The sequence below is a fragment of the Haliotis asinina genome, chromosome 4 (genome assembly GCF_037392515.1).
Source record: "Haliotis asinina isolate JCU_RB_2024 chromosome 4, JCU_Hal_asi_v2, whole genome shotgun sequence".
NCBI classification, from domain to species: Eukaryota; Metazoa; Mollusca; class Gastropoda; order Lepetellida; family Haliotidae; genus Haliotis; species Haliotis asinina.
This window is the reverse complement of record NC_090283.1, coordinates 79,649,932-79,669,874: the sequence shown is the minus strand read 5'-3', so window position 1 is coordinate 79,669,874 and position 19,943 is coordinate 79,649,932. Positions and strand designations below refer to the sequence as shown.

Below are 19,943 nucleotides of genomic sequence, written 5' to 3'. Positions count from 1 at the left end.
TATCAATTGGAACCTTAAGTGGTGCCTTTTGCTATGGACAGGTTTTGGGGATTTATTATTTTCTTGGTTTCCATGGAAACGTTTTGGACTTAGTCTCAAAAATGTGTTGGCCGGGGGATATGTTATCTTCTGATGACTCTTGTTTCTGCAAGAGGTATTTATAGAACAAGTGAAAACGAATACCTTACGGCAGGTTTGTAATTATGTCAGAATAAGTTAACCGTAAGTATTTTGGATGATTTAAGGTTGAATGTGCATGCACATGAGCAATAGCCTGGAGTAGGCAAACTAATACTGCCTGTCATGATGGTCATCTTGATATAACTGAAATCACATTACTGCGGCGGATTCTGAATTAAACTGGAGGTGGTTGTCTTTGGAATGAGTGAACAGTATAGCCAAACTAGTAGGTACTTGATGGGAAGTCTTGTCTTGGAGAGTGAAAAATTCAGCGCTAAGGAGGTTGGTCCCAGTTTGGCTAGCTACAACTTCATGGATCATTCATTTACCGAGTGCATGATGCAACCTCAAAATGCACACATTTGAGTCCCAGCTCTGTGGAAACCTGCAGACTTTGACACTAGGTGATGTCCAGATACAAGTACAATGATCACTGATTACATACATTTATTCATTTATATACACAGAAGAGGCATGATGTCACAGCTCCAACCAGATACAGGTCACCAGTATGTTCAGCCCAACATATCTCTGAATACCCAGAACTTCAGCAGATCAACCCTGCTACCATGACAACTTATAGCATTTGCTTTCTTTTGAATACCTCTCTATAGGCCTACTGGCAAACAAGGATAAGTTGGACTGGCACAGAGAATATTTACGTAGGCAGAGCATGTCTGTGAGCAAACCCATTTGGTTTGTGAAAGGTTGAGCAAATGTAGGCTAGTGTGGTGTGAGTGTTGATGTGAATGTATGTGAGCATGAGTGAATGCATCCTTGATATCTCCGGGGTATATATTCCGATGAATCGCCACTATACCCTGGATGCATCTACATCTCGGCCCGAAGATTTTGTTACTTCCCTTTGCTGGCTCCGCATTCTCACAGTAGCCATTTGGCTAAGAGGCCATTACAACTGAATTTGCCAGTGTCAACAAAGATAGCGGTCACGGCTGCGAAGGTTTGTTCGTGGTGCGACTCAGATTTGGGGGAAATCATACAGACGCATTGATAGGTCCGACAATTTAACAACAACAAACCAGAGTCATCAGAAGATGACAAATCCCCCCGGCCCCCACATGTTTGAAAGGACAAATAATCTGAGAGTTACTCATTGTTTTTTTAGACTAAGTTTGAATTGTTTCCATGGAATTCATGAAAATTATAAATGCCACATATCTCTAACCAGCAAAGTCATAATTTCAAGATGTCTCATATATCTGCCAAGATCTGTTGAAAGATATGAAATGGTTTTCGAGTTGTGCTCGGGGAACGAAGCCCACCCCTCCATTTTGAGACTAAGTCCGAAACATTTCCATTGCTGCAGAAACCCAGGTTTACCCTTCGTGTTATCTTGTTTGTAAATATGTTTCATTTCAATCCCTAATCCCCTATTTCAGACACCATTAAGAGGGAGCATAACTTGACAGTGTGACTGGACCAGGCATGTCTTTACATTTCCTGTGTAAAGCAACATTCATGTACAGTGGAGGCAGTGGTGTGAGTGTTATATTTGATAACAACAACTTTCCTTTTCCTTGAAATTAAATAAGATGAACAAGCACACAGTTCAGAATCACAAACTGCACATATGTGGAGGTTAATCTTGTATATTTGCTCTCTCCACTGGAAGCTACATCATGTTCAGTTCATGGCCAAGTTTGAGACAAAATGTAGACACCTTGCCCCTATCTTCCAATGCATTCTCCACTCATGTCGCACTGTTGATGACCCTTGCAGTTTTCATCTCAGGCAGTTCCTCAACTCTGACAACTGTTTTCCTAGAGTGGTAGCTTGGAAGACACCAGAGTTCAATGAAATTGTTTTCTGTGTTAACAGTTCTCCCTATCAGCTATTGACTGTCGGCTTCACAACAATAATCTCCGCCACTAACCACACCCTCCTCCACATAAGTTCATATTGGTAATGCCAAGCTGTGGTTGATGGGAGCTGTCGGTCCAGCATGGACTTAGTGAAACGATTGTCTCCATTCTTTCAGTCACTTGCATCCATCTCAACCTCATCTATTGCTAGGCTGGTGTCCGCTAGACTGTCGTTAGGGGGTGTGGCAGTTGGCGACGTGTCCTCAGCAACAGACATTGCTGTAGGTGTAGCCACCAGTTTGAATTTTGGGTTGTCAAACTTTGGCACCTCTTCTTCACTACCTGAAATAAAACATCATTTTAAGTGATTTACTGAGGGCATAAATAGAGATAAGACCCCAGTTAGTAGTGAGTGAGTGAGTTTAGTTTTACGCCGCACTCAGCAATATTCCAGCTATATGGCGGTGATCTGTAAATAATCGAGTCTGGACCAGACAATCCAGTGACCAACAACATGAGCATCGATCTGCGCACTTGGGAACCGATGACATGTGTCAACCAAGTCAGCGAGGCTGACCACCCGATCCCGTTAGTCGCCTCTTACGACAAGCATAGTCACCTTTTATGACAAGCATGGGTTGCTGAAGGCCTATTCTACCCCGGGACCTTCACGGGTGACCCCAGTTAGTAACAACTGGGTTGATATACTAATAGCAGCATAAATATGATTGATTTTAGGTAGATAGATATAAAAATTGAGTTGCATCGCTTTGCCCAAACTCTTCAAAATGTTTTTCAGTCAAAATGTGATAATGTTGACTTCCATATACAGTCGAAACCTGTTTACCCGGACGTTTTGGTTTCACTCGAAAATAGCCGGGATAGCGAGACGTCCGGTTAACTGGATCAAACATCCAAAACATGAAAATTAAGTGAAAGGAAAAAAATATTCACGTACGTATATCAGTAAATCAAAAGTCAGTAGTAATAACACTGAATCATCATAACATGCAAGTGTAGCGATAACACGTGGAAGGCAGAACGTAGTAATGTGAAAGAAAGAAGTATGATATTCAAGTCACTGAACTGTTTTTCGTTATCAATATGATTTCTACAGATTGACAGTCACAATGAGTATACTGCATCAATGTCTGGCAAATGTTGGCAAAACAGGCACAAGCAGCAACTGACTCCTGGTGGTGACAAAGTTTGCCAGGAGACGTTTGTTTCTTGTGCCTATTTTGCCAACATGCAAAACTTGTTTTAATATACCACTGATATAGCTACGAGATAAATTGTGGTAGCAAATTTGGCCAGAATTAATGCTACCAGTATACTTGTATCGGCAGTCAACATGTTTTAACAACCTCTGTTGCCTTGACTTCAGTTACCAGGCAACATCATCTACAATATCTTTGTAAGAAATGTGTCTAAATCTCACGACTGTCATGCAACAAATATTACATGTCCGTGCACCACATACTGAACACATATTGGCCACACTACGTTACCTTCACATGGTGACATATCCATCATCAGGGCCTCGATCACATGACCCAACATAGTGGTAGAGAAAGCATCGTCTCGGCGGATCCCGAGGGCGCGGTGGAAACAGTCGACGGCCTTCATGTTGTCGCCCATGAGGGAGTAGACGTAGCCAATAGCGGAGTATGTGGAAGGGTTCTGAGGACAGATCATCTCTGCTTGCTTGTGGTATTCAAGGGCTTCTTCGTACTTCCTGGTAACAGACAACAGTTAGGAGATGGTGCTGTTGTCAAATGTATACAAGCTAAGCGGCACAATATGATTAAGTGAATTTAATTTTACCTTGCACTCAGCAATATTCCAGCTATATGGCAGTTGTCACAAAAGAATCAAGTCTGGGCCAGACAATCGAGTGATCAATATCAAAAGCATCAATCTGCACAACTGGGAACTGATGACATGTGTCAAGCAAGTCAGCAAACCTGACCATCCGCTCCCATTAGTCATCTCTTATGGGTTACTGAAGATCACTTCTAACCCATATCAAGGAGAGAAAGGAAGAGTGACCTACTTTCTCTTGCGGCAGACATGGCCGAGGTTGTTGAGTAGTGGTTCCCACTTCTCCGCCATGGTCTGTTTGCTGATGGCCTTCACCTTCTTCAGAGCCTCCAGGAAATACTGCTCGGCCTCCACCAGGCTGCAGGGGAGACAACAGCATGTCATGGCAGATAACTGCATGTCATTATATATATCCACATGTGACTATAGATTAATGTATTATAGATTTTAGGACAGCTGCAAGTTTACTTCAGGTAACTGATAAAAGTTAACCCTCCACCCATAATTAAGACATAAAGGATATGAATAATTGCCATCTGTGACTGTTAGTTTTGATAAATCTGTTGACTTACGAAGGATACAGTACCATGGTGTCATTCTGTATGTGTGTGTGAACTGACTCACTCGTTGTTCTGGTAGGCTATGACGCCCATCTCATGAAGGACAAAAGGATCTTCGGGTGCGATACTGAGGGCCTGGCTGAAGAACTTCTCGGCTAACTTGGCATTGTTGGTGAGTCCGTACTCCAGACCAATATACAACACTGGTAGGTGACACCTTCAACAGATATGTCCATAGTGTAATCAGCAGTTCATATGTCTTGTTGAACACTACACTTAGCAATATTTGAGATATATGGCAGTTATCTGTAAAACAATCAACCCAGACAACCCAGTGATAAAATTCATGAGCAATGATCTGCACAAGTGCAGTCAACATAATGCCCTACAGTCTCACAAAACTAGTAGTGAGTGATTGAGTGAGTTTGGTTTTACCTTGCCTTTAGTAATATTCCAGCAATATCACCATAGAGGAAATGATTTTCACACATTTCTACCTCATACTTGATATCTTCAGGGTATACATTCTAAAATAAATCTCCACTACACCTTGGAAGCATCTATGGCTACCAATAATTTTACTGCCTCCCTTTGCTGGCTCCACATTCTCACAATCAGCTAACCTGACGTGACCACCAAGCTTACCAGAGTCAGTGCCACTCAGATTTCAGAAAAATCATACAAATTAACAGGTCCGAAACTTTTAAGAAATCTTCGAGAACTCCTTCCACATCTTTCAGAGTACCTAGGCATGATTTGTGTTGTCAAGGTTTATCTGTTTGATAATTTTAAAAAGTGAAAGTGAGTTGTGACTGGTATGCTCCACTTCCCAGCATAAACACCTGATATGATAAAATGTGAGTCAAATGGGGTAATGCCAATGGATTGATGCATCCCAGGTATAATGGAGATTTATCAGAATGTATACCCTGGAGATATTGAGGATGATTGTACCCATGTGGGTAATCAAAACCGGTTCTTCAGCATGACAAACAAACACTTTAACCAATAGGCTACCCCACTGCCCGTTAAGTAACAATCTGGAGTGCCAAGATATATACTACATAACCATAATTCCAAAATGAGCTGCAGACCACTAGGATATCACCAATATTGTCTTCTCCAGACATCATATATTAATAACTGAACTTGAATCGTATTGATGAAACTGAGCAAAAGGTTATTCTGTCAGTTTCTGGTTGAACCAAACTTCATTTTGAAATTTGGATTTGCTTCAAAATAACTAAAATTTGTACAGATATGGATTCTAAACTGTTCCTACAAACTCTGAATTAAATGGAAGCTACACTTCACTAAAGGACAGATATTGATCCCAGTTTGCCTAGCCGTATTCCACACAGCGAACATAGAGATGTGATTATTAAGGTTCTACTCTGTCAGGCAAGGTACATGGTTGTGATCACTTTGTGAACAAGGCCAAGATTTTGGAGGCTCTCTTAGAGCTAAGATTGTTGTAAGTTAATGTTAATGTATGGCATTGAAGACTGTCTTAGTGCTAGGTGAGTTTCGAAAATCTAGGGCCAGCATAGATCAAGGAATTGTAGAGGGAGATAACTCTGCTAACCCTTTCATGATTTGAGAGGCAGTGAAGTAAGCAGCCATGGCTTGATCATGCTCGTTGTCTGCGGCAAACGAATGTCCGAACGCCAGCCATGCAGGTCCATACGCTCGATCTAATGTTGTGGCTTTACTGAAATCAGATTGTCAACATTTGCATATGAATACACAACATCTAGCTGATGATTGTCAACATTTTCATATGAATACACAACATCTAGCTGATGATTGTCAACATTTTCATATGAATACACAACATCTAGCTGATGATTGTCAACATCTTCATATGAATACACATGTAGCTGATGATTGTCAACATTTTCATATGAATACACAACATGTAGCTGATGATTGTCAACATTTTCATATGAATACACAACATGTAGCTGATGATTGTCAACATTTTCATATGAATACACAACATGTAGCTGATGATTGTCAACATTTTCATATGAATACACAACATCTAGCTGATGATTGTCAACAACAGTGACTGTGTTTGCTTCATCAGTGTCAACATTGACACTGTAGGGCATAGACACTGCACAACACTGCCATTGAGGGACTGAGACTGACTCTGTACAACTCAATATGCAATTGTTATCATGAATGGGTAATTGAGTATGGTTTTCACATGGCTTTCGACAAAATTGCAGCAATATCATTGTAGGGTACACGACTCACATTGCACCTACGTGTGCAATCAAACCCGGGTCTTTGGCGTGATGAGCAAACACTGCAACCACTAGACCACCCACTGCCCCTTATAGTAAATTTTCATCATGTCAAGTCTGCTCAGATTATACACTAGTCTCTGTCTCTGAGACAGGTGAATAAATGTAATAACACTTCCAAAACAAGTCTTGAAATGTTTTGACAAGTTCACACTTGCCTCCACATAAATGTCACTACATATTTTGACGATCTGAATTCATTAATGAGTTAACTATGTCTCGGAATAAGTATTAATATTGCTACATACCTGAGATATCGTCTGGCAGGCTCACTTTTACCTATAAGCAGGTAATAGCAGCCGACTGCAAACCAGGCCACCTGGAGAGCACACACATAGACATGGGATTAGTGTCATGTTGTTCCAACCTTCAGTTATATCACAGTATCTTGGCTGTTGCAGATCTCCATTTTGTGGATTGCAAGAGCACAGGTATGTTGCAGTTCAGCTGTGCAGCGTTTGAAAGACAATAATCGCCAGCCTGGACACTCAGCATTGGCTGTTATTGTATGGGGAAGGCAGGTTCAAATACCTACATGCCCTTGTGGCCTCAAGTAAATTTTCTGCAATTTTCTCCACTAGAATCTTTCCTTATTGTTTATTCTTTCTCAGTTTTCAGGAATCTTCCTTCATGTTACTATAACTTACAGCTTCACTTCTGGGTATTTCAGCGCTTTGCATATAGGAAAGTAAACAAATAAAAACGTCTCTCTGTGCCATATGATTCACTAAGTGATATTGTAGGAACAGTGTGAAACTGTGTACTGTGTAGCATATTTTGTTTTGATTGGTTTGACGTTTAAAAAAACAGCTAATTGGGCCTGCAGATTTTATTCAGGGCCTGTAGATATTACAGTCTACAAGCGACAACAGGCCCTGATGGCCAACTGGCAAATTAAACTACAGCAAACACTGGAGCCATGAATCACAGGATTGTTGGATTCCAACTACGTGAAATGTCTAAGGATGTGACCATTCCCACCATGGCTTACTGGTTCACCTGCCTCCACTTTCAGTGGACGGTGTACGCTTTACTATTTAGATTATATATTTGCTGATAATTATATTTTAAAATTACATTCCAAAACATATGTAAATAAATATGAGATTAATCTTGATAACCTGCAACATCAGCTTCTTGCTATTGTTAAAGTTAGGATTATGTTGATGGACTTGTGATTATTCCATAAAGAAATATTTAGTAGTTTTGACAACACACTCACTGGTTTTGTTGGGTAGAATTCCACTAGTTTATGTGCTATATAAAACAATGCTGAAACAAAGAGAGAAAGACATGATTCTACTACATACTGGACCATTGATTGTGTGTATATTGTCCAACGTAATCAAAATCCTGTAATAAGTCTTCAACAAGTAATTTATTGAGTCTGGACCAGATTATCCAATGATTTCCATGGAGTTAAATGGATCAGTTTTTCCTTATAAATGTTTTTAAGTACTTTATTACCTGAGGTAATATGTCCATTGTCCAGTACACATGTTACCATGGTAACCTCCAGAACATGTGTCACTTAGAACAACTCTAAATTTGTTCTGACAAAATGCCCTAGAAGACATAAGAAATGTCAGTGGAACTCACCATTGGCTTTCTTCAGTTCAACTAACACAGCTATATGAAGTGGCAGGCATTTACTGTTGTATGGGTCTTTACACAATACCCTGGAACACAGACACCATCATGCTGAATGACTGATCCTCTTAGTCATTTCATGAAATGACACAAATTGTTAGTAATTTCATGATGAGACTGATTTCACAATCTCACTGAAACATATGTAAGTTACAGGAGATGTTTGTACAGTACACCAGATATTATGAAGCCAGACACTGTAACGACACATGCTCCCTATCTGTTCATCACTTGCTTGATAACAGTGTTAAAGTACTGTTGGAGAAAAAAACTGTGTTTTTGCATTTATATCTACAATTTATGTAGTTAATGTGAAAGTGTGAAATATCTTGGCCTAATGAGTCTCACCGAGAAGGAGATAGGAAACATTGAAAATGGACTTGACTGAGGAAAGAGTAGTGCAGAAATGAGCAATGCGTATTTTAGCAATATTCTAGCGATATCAGAGCAGGAGACTCTGGATATGGGCTTTACACATTGTACCCATGAGGGGAATCAAACCCGTGCCTTCATTGAGTGACTGGTGAATGCTTTAAACATCAGGCTACCCCACTGCCCCCTGAGTTGACTGGGTTTTAACCTGTCCATAATTAAAACACTCGTAAAACAGTGTCGACTCTCAGGCAAGTGACTCATATATATGCCTCCATTCTCTCAGCAGTAAATGGGTACCAGGTGGGAAGAGATGGTAATGTGTATGTTAACCTGGTAATGCATCACAATTAGATCTAGTTGCGTATCTCCCCAGGGTGTTGAGAATATGTATAGAGTGCACACTGCTTCAGTGATCGAGTTCAGTTTCCTTGCTGCTACTTACTCTGATGTTATTGAGAAACATTCTCTGAAATCACAGTTGTAGTAGTGGCGTTCGGACAGGTTGACGACCATGTCAAGGTTGTCATTGAGACATGCTAGGGAGGAAGGTAGGGTAATGTCGCCCGGCTTGTTGTACTGAAACAAGATGGATCATGGTGAAAAGCATCAAAGTCACAACATTTAGAAGACAAGAACATGCTTTTTCCTGCAGTCACTATTCCAGCTGTTCTGACAACTTGGGTCTACCATGGACTTACTGTATATAACAGTAGATAAGCCCACCGCATAGATAAGCCGACCCCCCAAACTTCACCATTAAACTCAGTGTCAAAACGGTATGTTTCGTGCCTAAGGCAACACCCTGTGATGGGTCGCAGCCAGGATTTGTGCAACAAAGAGAAATTAAAAAGTATTTTTGTCCAAGCTGGTGGGTACTACAACACTGTCTGGCTGTCTGAACATAGTTACTTCTCCTTGCTCACAGAACCTACATTGACTAGAAAGTTGTTAAACATATCAGTTTATAAAGGAAGCTAATAAATATTTCAAGGCAAAATGTTCATGACTGACATATACCCAAACACCTTTTCATCTACCATAAACTGTATCATACAAAAAGTTGTTTAACAAACTATCATCATTATAAACATCATTGTTGACAGTTGGCGCTTCATAGCGCATGGCAGCAACAGGAATAGATAGAGGGGTGCATCTGCACAGGACACTCTCTTGTCACACAGACAATAGGCAGCCATGTCCTCACCTTCTTCAGTTTGTTTCCATACAGGAACTTGACCAGGTCCACCTCTTCCTCTGGACACTGGGAGTGGAAGGGGAGACAATCCAGCAGGCTTCGCTCTGGAAACACAAACAGAATTTCAGATAAGAAGTTGATCATCAAACGACACAGCTGAGACTGTTACTGTTTCAGAGTACCGGTATCCTTTTTGTTTCCAGTTACCATAGTTTCTACATAGCAATTGTTGCACAAAATCAAGCAGGCTTGAGATTTCGTTGTTTACAAATTTCAGAAATCTTCAACATCATGGCAGCCTACTTATAATCAAGTCTGGACGCAGGGATCCAGACGTTGATAGACTGATGAACATGTGTCACCATTGGGTGAACAAAGAAATTGAAAAACATCTTTTCATAAAAACAAGTTCATTTGACAACAATCATATTGTCATTGCATCAACTAAATCGATGTCAAGTATGTACCCCATTAATTACTACTTCCATTAATGTCATGCCTCGAGGATATTATACATGAATTATAAATATATATGGAAATAATTACAAATCTGATCAAATCTCCTCAACAAAATATACTTCAGAGGATAGGAGATCACCAATAGCATGTTTGAAAATTAAACGTTTAAGGTTGAAAAAGATGCCCACGAATGCACTTGTAGCGGCCACAAAATTTCCGAGTCCCGTGCTGGGATTCGAACGACGGACCCTCTGATCCGAAGTCGGACGCCTTGTCCACATGACCAAAGAGGTTAACCCCGTCAGCAAGCTGACAAGGTAAGGATGTCATCTGTGGGATGACTCCACGCCCTGCTACATACTCCCCCGTCAACAGAAGGCACGTCCCGGGCCGCATAGTTGGGTACTGAGGCTTATTTTGTTCAAATTTCATATGAACGTGCTCAGCCCCACATTGGGCGCCAATGTAGCGGCCACAAAATTTCCGAGTCCCGTGCTGGGATTCGAACGACGGACCCTCTGATCCGAAGTCGGACGCCTTGTCCACATGACCAAAGAGGTTAACCCTGTCAGCAAGCTGACAAGGTAAGGATGTCATCTGTGGGATGACTCCACGTCCTGCTACATACTCCCCCGTCAACAGAAGGCACGTCCCGGGCCGCATAGTTGGGTACTGAGGCTTATTTTGTTCAAATTTCATATGAACGTGCTCAGCCCCACGTTGGGCGCCAATGTAGCGGCCACAAAATTTCCGAGTCCCGTGCTGGGATTCGAACGACGGACCCTCTGATCTGAAGTCGGACGCCTTGTCCACATGACCAAAGAGGTTAACCCCGTCAGCAAGCTGACAAGGTAAAGATGTCATCTGTGGGATGACTCCACGCCCTGCTACACACTCATAGACTATTTATTCAACAAACATACCTTGTTGAAATGTTTATAATATAGAACCACAAATAAACATGACAAACACTCTGAATATGATTAACATGTGAAATTTAACATGATACACAATATACAGTTAGGTATTCGGAAATGAATTCCTTGAGATTAATGATAAACGTTACTTATCCTATCGTTTATTTCAAAAGAGCACACCTAAGAATTTTGATGAATGCCCTGTGACACATCTGAGAACCCACCACAGTTCCATACTCGTTATGAACCATTGTATCGTTTTAGTGTAAGAGATCATATGATGATCAACTTACATGTTACTCATATAAATACTAATTACACACAGTGCAATCATTCTGAGCACATGCTGGCTACCATGATCAAGGTAGCTGAAATTGAAGTTCGGAGATAGTCATGCTGTGTAGTCCTTGAAAAATCTGGAAATACCATCTGAACTTTCAGACTGACTGTATTACAAATCTGACTATGCAGTGTTCCCTTACATTGAGGCTGTATTTTGATGTGCATCAACATTAAATGTCACCTGAAAGATATGTTAGTGTATTTGATCAAACACTGATCAAAGTTGATCCTAATGTGCAGTCTGAACCTCCCCATTATCCAGGGTGGCTGGGTAGTCTAGTGGCGTTTGCTTGTCATGCCAAAGACCTGGCTTCAATTCCCCACATTGGTACATTGTATGAGCGGTGTCTCCAGCAGTGATAATACTGGAATATTGCTGAAAGGGGTGTAAAACAGCTCTCACTCAATTATAATTATCTTCACAGGTCACAGGTATATGTTGATAATCCATCCATATTAAGCCCAGGTAGAGAGGTCAGACAGTGCAGATTAGCAGTGCATATATTTGATAGCTATTACACCTCAAGCATGAAAATATCTATCCTGGAATCATTAGTGGTTTCTTAATGTTAATGTCTTAAGCTCCCTCCAATAACATTCTCAGCTGAGAGGAACTGGGAGACACTGATTCTCTCAACTGATGGAACTGTGAGACCAGGATTCTCTCACGTAATGGGAACCGTGAACCATGATTCACTCTCCTGATGGAACTGTGAGATACTGATTTCTCTCACCGGATGGGACTGTGAGACCATGATTTTCTCATCGGAAGGTACTGTGAGACACTGATTCCCTCACCTGATGGAACTGTGAGACATTCTCTCACCTGATGGAACTGTGAGACATTGATTCTCTCAGTCAATGGAAGTGTGAGATACTGATTTTCTCACCGGATGGGCAAGTGAGACCATGATTCTCTCATATCACAGGAACTCTTGAGATCATGATTCCTTGACAAACTCAGGTCATCAAACCTTTTTGAATCAAAGTGGAACAAAAATATGTCAGACCTGCTGAAACCCCATGGAGTGAATGATTGAGTGAGTGAGTGAGTGAGTGTTGTTTTACGCCACATTCCAGCAATATCATGACAGGGGACACCAGAAACAGGCTTCACACATTGTACCTTGTCCCATGCTTGAAACTGAACTGGGCCTTTTGGGCAACAGGCAAACGTTTTAACTAGCGCTGTGTATTGCCACGAAATTTCTTATTGCGACATATTGTGATACACTCTCCTTCCTTGCGATATATTTTGAAAAGATAAGCTATTGAGATCTGTCCACTTTGTAACTTTCTTTTATCTTAAAAAACTACAGGATATTTGAATAACCTTTGTGTATTGTATCATTGTATAGATTCTTTCAAAGAAAAACATGGAAAAAAACCCAGAACATTCTTCTGTATATATTTTCATTTTAACAAACTTTGCAGAGATCAACAATAACTAAAAAGTATAACTTGTCCTCTGGGCTAGTCAATTTAGACACTTTCTCATAAAGAAATGATTGAACAAAACACTCGAGATTAGCAAAAGTCAATCTGTATTAGGTAAAGTGCACTTTATTTAGACTGAATAGAAAATGGGAAAAAATCATGAAACATGATAAACATAGCTTTATACATGTATATGATAGAAGCCTATGTTTATCAAGGAAAATATCAACTCATGAAACATTATTGCTACTACATGTCATACACCATTTAGAATTTTTAGGTCTAATCCAACTGTTGAAAAATACAAAAGGTAATTTTATCCTGTTATCCAAATAATACAACTTAACTGTAATACGTTCATGCAACATATCTCATATTTGGGATTTCACTTTCTTCGTAAGGTACAAATTCTAGTACTTTTTTGGGGCATCCTATCTGGGATTTGAGTCTGATCCGGGATTCAAACCCGCACCGGATGGGACTCAACCCAAAAGGAGCAAATCCCAAATGTGACATATGTTGCCTTTGACCACTTTCTAAATGCCATTGTGTATTCAAAGTTTATTTCTGAAAGAAATTTACAAGTTTACATACTTATTATGTCCAGATAACCCCCAAACTCCTGCTATTTTAATCCATTTGTAATATGCCATAATAGAGCACTGTTTATTTCTTTTATGTTTTCATTTTTATGTAATCGGAAAATAATTACTTAAGATTAATTCCATCACATGAACAGTCGCCTATTTCCCAACAGATGTGGCTTTCCGCCCAGTCACATGACACAACATTGGGAAATGCCTCCACTTTCGAAGCTACGTATGAACAGCACTTGAGAAAATTCATTTGATGGAAGGTCTTGTTCGAAAGCTCTTATCATGATATCAACGAAACAATGCCAGGAGTATTTTCACCATTGAACGCAGCAATTTTATTCGATAAAGATTGGTTTCTAAATATGCTTTTTCGACACAGTTGGCTATCAGGTTCATGATTTGTAAAGAGCATGAATATCGACATGATGAAAGACTGAGAGCGGAGATGCCACTTGACTTACAAAACATAATTGCACGAAAAATGGAAATAGTAACATAGATGTACATTTCACAACATTCATGAAAACTTTTGATTTTATTCATTTGCTTACTCAATTTTAATGATTTCTTTGAAATGTCGGTACTTTGCTATTTGACAACTTTAAAGTGGACCTGTTGCCAATCATTTGGAAAAAAACTTTTGCTCAAGCCCCACCCAACACCACCACCCACATTACCTGAATATACATCTTTATCTTTTTCTTGCCATTGAAATTTAGGGGGTACGTGGGCGAAAGTCTTCCCTGGGGTTTTGAATGGGTTAAAATTGAAGAAAGAAATCTTTGTCGGTATACTTGTACATCATAAATGAATTCTGATACGTAATTGTTACAATTTTGTATTACGGTATACCACTAATACCGTGCAGTCCTACTTTTTACCAACTGGCTACTCCACCGACCCTGAACCCACTTGGAACAAAAGTCAAACATATATGACAGACCTCTTGAACCCCACAAAATTTAACACAAATATCTGATTAAAATAAGGATCCTTTATATATTGAAACTTTCAAAGTTAATTACATCCATCTTTTCTTTAATACCCCAAAATATGAAAACAAATAACTAAAATATCAATAAATATAATCTGAATCAGTCTGAACAAGAACATTTGTCATCAAATGCAATTTGGCAGGCAGCCCCAATTTGCCTAAACAACAAATCCACCATTCAAAAACAGTCTGTCAGCCGACCTAGGTGTTATTTACTTTAGGAAGTATTCCATATCTCATGTAGAAACATGTTTCGAAAGCAAACCCTCCCTCCAATCTGATACATTCAACACAATCTTGTTACATGCAGTTTGATGAATCATGAAGCTCTGGTTTGTTCTGACACACTGAGATGAAGGAAGGAATCAGATAAGACTGCTTGGAGAAGTGCCGTTCTACCAGAAAATGTCGACAGCTGACCTTGTTTGTGAAGAAATCATCAAGCGGTTCCTGACGAGGATACTGACTTCTCATAGGGAAACAAGGCTGAGAAGGGTCTTAAAAAACTGCAGGGTATATAAGCAGTGATGATGAGTTGATTATTAATACCACAACAGCAGCTTAAACAAGCATATTGTAGATCTGACACACTTCTAAAATGTGGGAGTGGATGTGAATGAGTTGATTGAATGAGTGAGTGGGTTAATGAGCAAGTGAGCAGGGTGGACCAGAGTGAGTGTACGATAGTGAATGAGTGAGTGGGTGAATAAGCAAGTGAGCAGGGTGGATCAGAGTGAGCGTACAATAGTGAATGAGTGAGTGGGTGAATAAACAAGTGAGCAGGGTGGACCAGAGTGAGCGTACGATAGTGAATGAGTGAGTGGGTGAATGAGCAAGTGAGCAGGGTGGACCAGAGTGAGCGTACAATAGTGAATGAGTGAGTGGGTGAATAAACAAGTGAGCAGGGTGGACCAGAGTGAGCGTACGATAGTGAATGAGTGAGTGGGTGAATAAACAAGTGAGCAGGGTGGACCAGAGTGAGCGTACGATAGTGAATGAGTGAGTGGGTGAATGAGCAAGTGAGCAGGGTGGACCAGAGTGAGCGTACGATAGTGAATGAGTGAGTGGGTGAATAAACAAGTGAGCAGGGTGGACCAGAGTGAGCGTACGATAGTGAATGAGTGAGTGGGTGAATGAGCAAGTGAGCAGGGTGGATCAGAGTGAGCGTACAATAGTGAATGAGTGAGTGGGTGAATAAGCAAGTGAGCAGGGTGGACCAGAGTGAGCGTACGATAGTGAATGAGTGAGTGGGTGAATAAACAAGTGAGCAGGGTGGACCAGAGTGAGCGTACGATAGTGAATGAGTGAGTGGGTGAATAAACAAGTGAGCAGGGTGGACCAGAGTGAGCGTACGATAGTGAATGAGTCAGTGGGTGGCTAAGCAGAGCAGAATGGCATTAAGTGTTGTGGAACAAGTGTATGTGTGAGGGATAGTGAATGGGTGAGTGAGTATGGTTTTATGCAGCTTTTAGCAATATTCCAGCAATATCACTCTAGAGACATAAGTAACAGGCTTCACACAGATGGAGAGCAGTGACTCTAAGATAGTGAATGAGTGAGTGAGCGTACGATAGTGAATGATAAAGAGAGTGAGTGTATGATAGTGAATGAGTGAGTGAGTGTGCCAGTGATCAGGGTGGAGTGGTGCAAAGTGATTGTGTGATACTGAATGAGTGAAGGGTGGGTAAGCAGAATGGAATTAAGTGTTGTGGAACGAGTATATGTGTGTGGGATAGTGAATGAGTAAGTGAGTATGGTTCTATGATGCTTTTAGCAATATTACAACAATATCAAGGTGGGGGACCCCAGAATGGGCTTCACACATGAGTGAGTGAGTGAGTGAGTGAGTGAGTGAGTGTGACAATGAGTGTGCAGTTTGCCATATGACTTCAAGCAGACCACCTGCCAGTTTAAGATGAAGTAGAAGGTCAAATCTACTTGTGGTTACTCAGGGTCATTTATGATAATGAAATAATATGGCCTCTTGTACAGAGCACTAGCCTTTACACCTACATACCATCAGAGCTTCCTAAAGTCAGTACATATAAACATTTGAATTTCAACAGTACTGATCTTTAATTAATTATGATAAGATACACAGAGGAAAAGCAAATACGTGCAGCATACATTAGTTCAGAAAGTAGAGAAATGCATCATTTGTGTTTCAAAATGTTTGCTACAGTCAAAGGATGTCAGGGAAATCGTTTAAAGCCAGGCTACAGATCAATCACCCACAAATCAAACTATGGAAAAATACATGTTACTTTCATTGTTTTTCTTTGAATTTGTTTTCCATGAAAGCACGTAACGAAAGGTGTTAAACTGCCACAATTATCACTGTGAAGATTTATTACATATACTATTGGAGTGGCATATCTTGAAACTACCTATAACAAAATGAGACTTGATGTAGCAAGACTAATTTCCTAACAACAAATTGGGAAAATCCACCTGCTGCTGACTGCAACAAGCTGAGTGATGCTCCACAGGCAGCAGGCTGTTTCTGAATCTCAATGAGAATAAGTTCTCCTGATGCTAGTATCAGCCAGAATGTACTGGCTGGCATACAACTAGTTTCCACCTGACCATATGGCAAGTAATGAAAGGATATTACCAAGCATGAACGAGACATGTTTTGCATTCCTTCTGCCTACCTGTGTTCTAGCAGCTTGGTAAAATATCTAATTCATTCAGCATATGTCCAATCAAAATGCTTCCAACATAACTACAGGTGATATATTGAGAGTATACACGATTCAACATTTCAGACTGACTACCATGGTGATCCAATTACATTATCACCATGTAGAACTTACAACAATATATAGGCTATGCAGGAATAGAAAATAGCAGTCTTTCATCAGCTTGGTTTTCTTCAACAGAAACAGAAGCAAAACCCAGTGTACAAATATAGATGAAAATACTAAAAAACTACATGATAAAACAACATCTCCTCACTAACCACTGACTACAGTTTCGTGAGTGAGTGAGTGAGTGAGTTTGGTTTTACGCCGCTTTTAGCAATATTCCAGCAATATCATGGCGGGGGACACCAGAAAATGGGCCTCACACATTGTACCCATGTGGTGAATCGAACCCGGGTCTTCGGCGTGACAAGCGAACGCTTTCACCACTAGGCTACCCCACCGCCCCCTACAGTTTGGCAGCTTGTTTACTTCTTAAAATAGTTGCATTAACTCCTCATAATTCTAGCATTTTCTGACTGAATCAGGGCAGGGGTAACATCACAACTCAGCTGCTGTGTCTGACGTGTTCAAGAGTCACTGTTGCATTCGCATATCACATAAAATATCACTGTTGTGAGCTGGAGCACAGTTTAGTGAGTGAGCAATATTCCAGCACCATCCCGGGTGAAGCGGAAAGGAAGAGAACACCAGAAACAGGCTTCACACACTGTACCTACATGGAAAATCAAAAATGGGTCTATGACATGACTAGTGAGCGCCTTAACCACTAGGCTACCAAACCGCCCCAAATACACAGTCTGAAATCCCTCCCAGCAACAGCACATATCTGGTGAATGTTTGGGTTCAAAATACCCAATACTCCAGATCCAGGAGGCAAAATCTAAGATATTTAATACTAAAACTTAAATAGCCAGTGAGAATATTCCGGTCAGTGAAACCTGAAAACTATCTGCAGCAGTTTGTGTGCATTTATGAGGAACCACTGAAAACAGTCCATGTAATGAGATATTTATATTGTCCTCTGAAGACATACAACATTTTTTACATATTTTGCAAGTCTATCAAAGAGTTTGCACATAGCTGTAGATAAAGCAGGTTTATGTTCACATTACCACTGTGTAGTTATACAATAGCCCAAGGTCTAAGTAACACAAGGCACAATAGTTGTAAAGGCTTTCACAGAATTTCAACAATGACATATATGTGTGTAAGTAGACTGTTTGGTTAACTCCCCCTGTGTAGGTCTTTTAATGACGTTGTCTCAAACATGTACTTAGTGCTGCTGGAACAAAGGACTGAGTGTGTTGACTCCCCACAGTGAGCTGAATAAGGTAGCCTACCACCACAACAAGCTTGTTGTCACAGAAAACACTGACCTTTCTCTCACCCTCCACTCAGACTTAAATATTCTGTACTGCTGGGTAGCATCACTGTACTGGACAAATTAGACAGGAAGTATTGTTGAGATGAATTCTGTCTATGTTGATAATATTTACAGCTTGAAATAACTGTATATTGTACAGTGCAGAGAACTATTGTAGTCTTACCTTTCATTGCAGTCAAACGTGATTAATCAGATCAGTAGTGCTACCAGACATTAGTGACCACACTGAACTGACCAGTACAGACCACACTCACACATGCTGAACTGGTCAGTACTCACCATACCGAACTGAATAGTACAGACCACACTCAACTGGTCAGGTACTGACAACATGCAACCAGTGAAAGCCAACCACATACTCAACCGTCCTGTACTGACAACACTGAACTGGCCAGTATTGACCACACTCAACCATTCGTAACTACTCGTCTCTTTCCGTCACCTACGAGAAGACTCGTACCCCTCTCGTATGCCATTATTGCCAAGAATCGTGGCAAATCAATCAAACTGTGCATAGTAAAATGCATTTCAAACCATGAAATTGGTGGAACCGTTGAACTTTGAAACTTCGCTACACTATACAAAGCACAATTTAAACATAAACTTTGAGCTAAAAGATGAACAATTTTCAACACTGAAAGATATTTGCAAAGGGAACGACCGTATTATTAGAGTATTTTCATCTTCATGCCCGTTTGCACTTAGACAGGACCCAGTCGTAAACATACGAGATGCCATCCGGCTTGGCGGAATGACACGAGTAGTTACGAATGCACACTCAACCAGCCAGTACTGACAACACTCAACTGGCCAGTGCTGACCACAATGAACTGTTGAGTACAGACCACAATGAAACGGCCAGTACCCACCTCACTTAACTGTCAGGATTGACCACAATGAACCGATTAGTAATGATCACACCCAACTAGCCAGTACTAAACCACGCTAAACGGACCAGTACTTAGTAACCATGCTAAACCAGCCAGTACTTCCACACTCAGCTGACCAGTACGGACCACACTGAACAGGCCAGTACTGACTAGCTTCATTGGCCAATACAGAAAACACTGAACAGGCCAGTACTGACCACAGTGAACATGCCGTACTGACCACACTGAACAGGTCAGTACCGACCACACTGAACTGACCAGTACCAGCCAAACTGAATTTCCAGCACAAACCACACT

General features: G+C 40.6%; 1 protein-coding gene across 1 annotated transcript in view; it reads right to left on the bottom strand.

The window, feature by feature from the left end:
• Positions 1-610: 610 nt before the first annotated feature.
• The window catches only part of LOC137281944 (cell division cycle protein 16 homolog), a 45,899-nt gene continuing 26,566 nt past the window's right edge, over positions 611-19,943 (bottom strand). Inside the window, exons 7-16 of the mRNA XM_067813676.1 lie at positions 9,929-10,023; positions 9,167-9,300; positions 8,299-8,378; positions 7,922-7,971; positions 6,948-7,018; positions 5,973-6,098; positions 4,452-4,604; positions 4,060-4,185; positions 3,515-3,741; positions 611-2,345 (exon numbers count right to left, since the gene is read on the bottom strand). Coding sequence (XP_067669777.1) covers positions 2,176-2,345; positions 3,515-3,741; positions 4,060-4,185; positions 4,452-4,604; positions 5,973-6,098; positions 6,948-7,018; positions 7,922-7,971; positions 8,299-8,378; positions 9,167-9,300; positions 9,929-10,023 — 1,232 coding nt within the window. The 3' untranslated portion in view covers positions 611-2,175. The remainder of the gene's footprint in view (positions 2,346-3,514; positions 3,742-4,059; positions 4,186-4,451; positions 4,605-5,972; positions 6,099-6,947; positions 7,019-7,921; positions 7,972-8,298; positions 8,379-9,166; positions 9,301-9,928; positions 10,024-19,943) is intronic.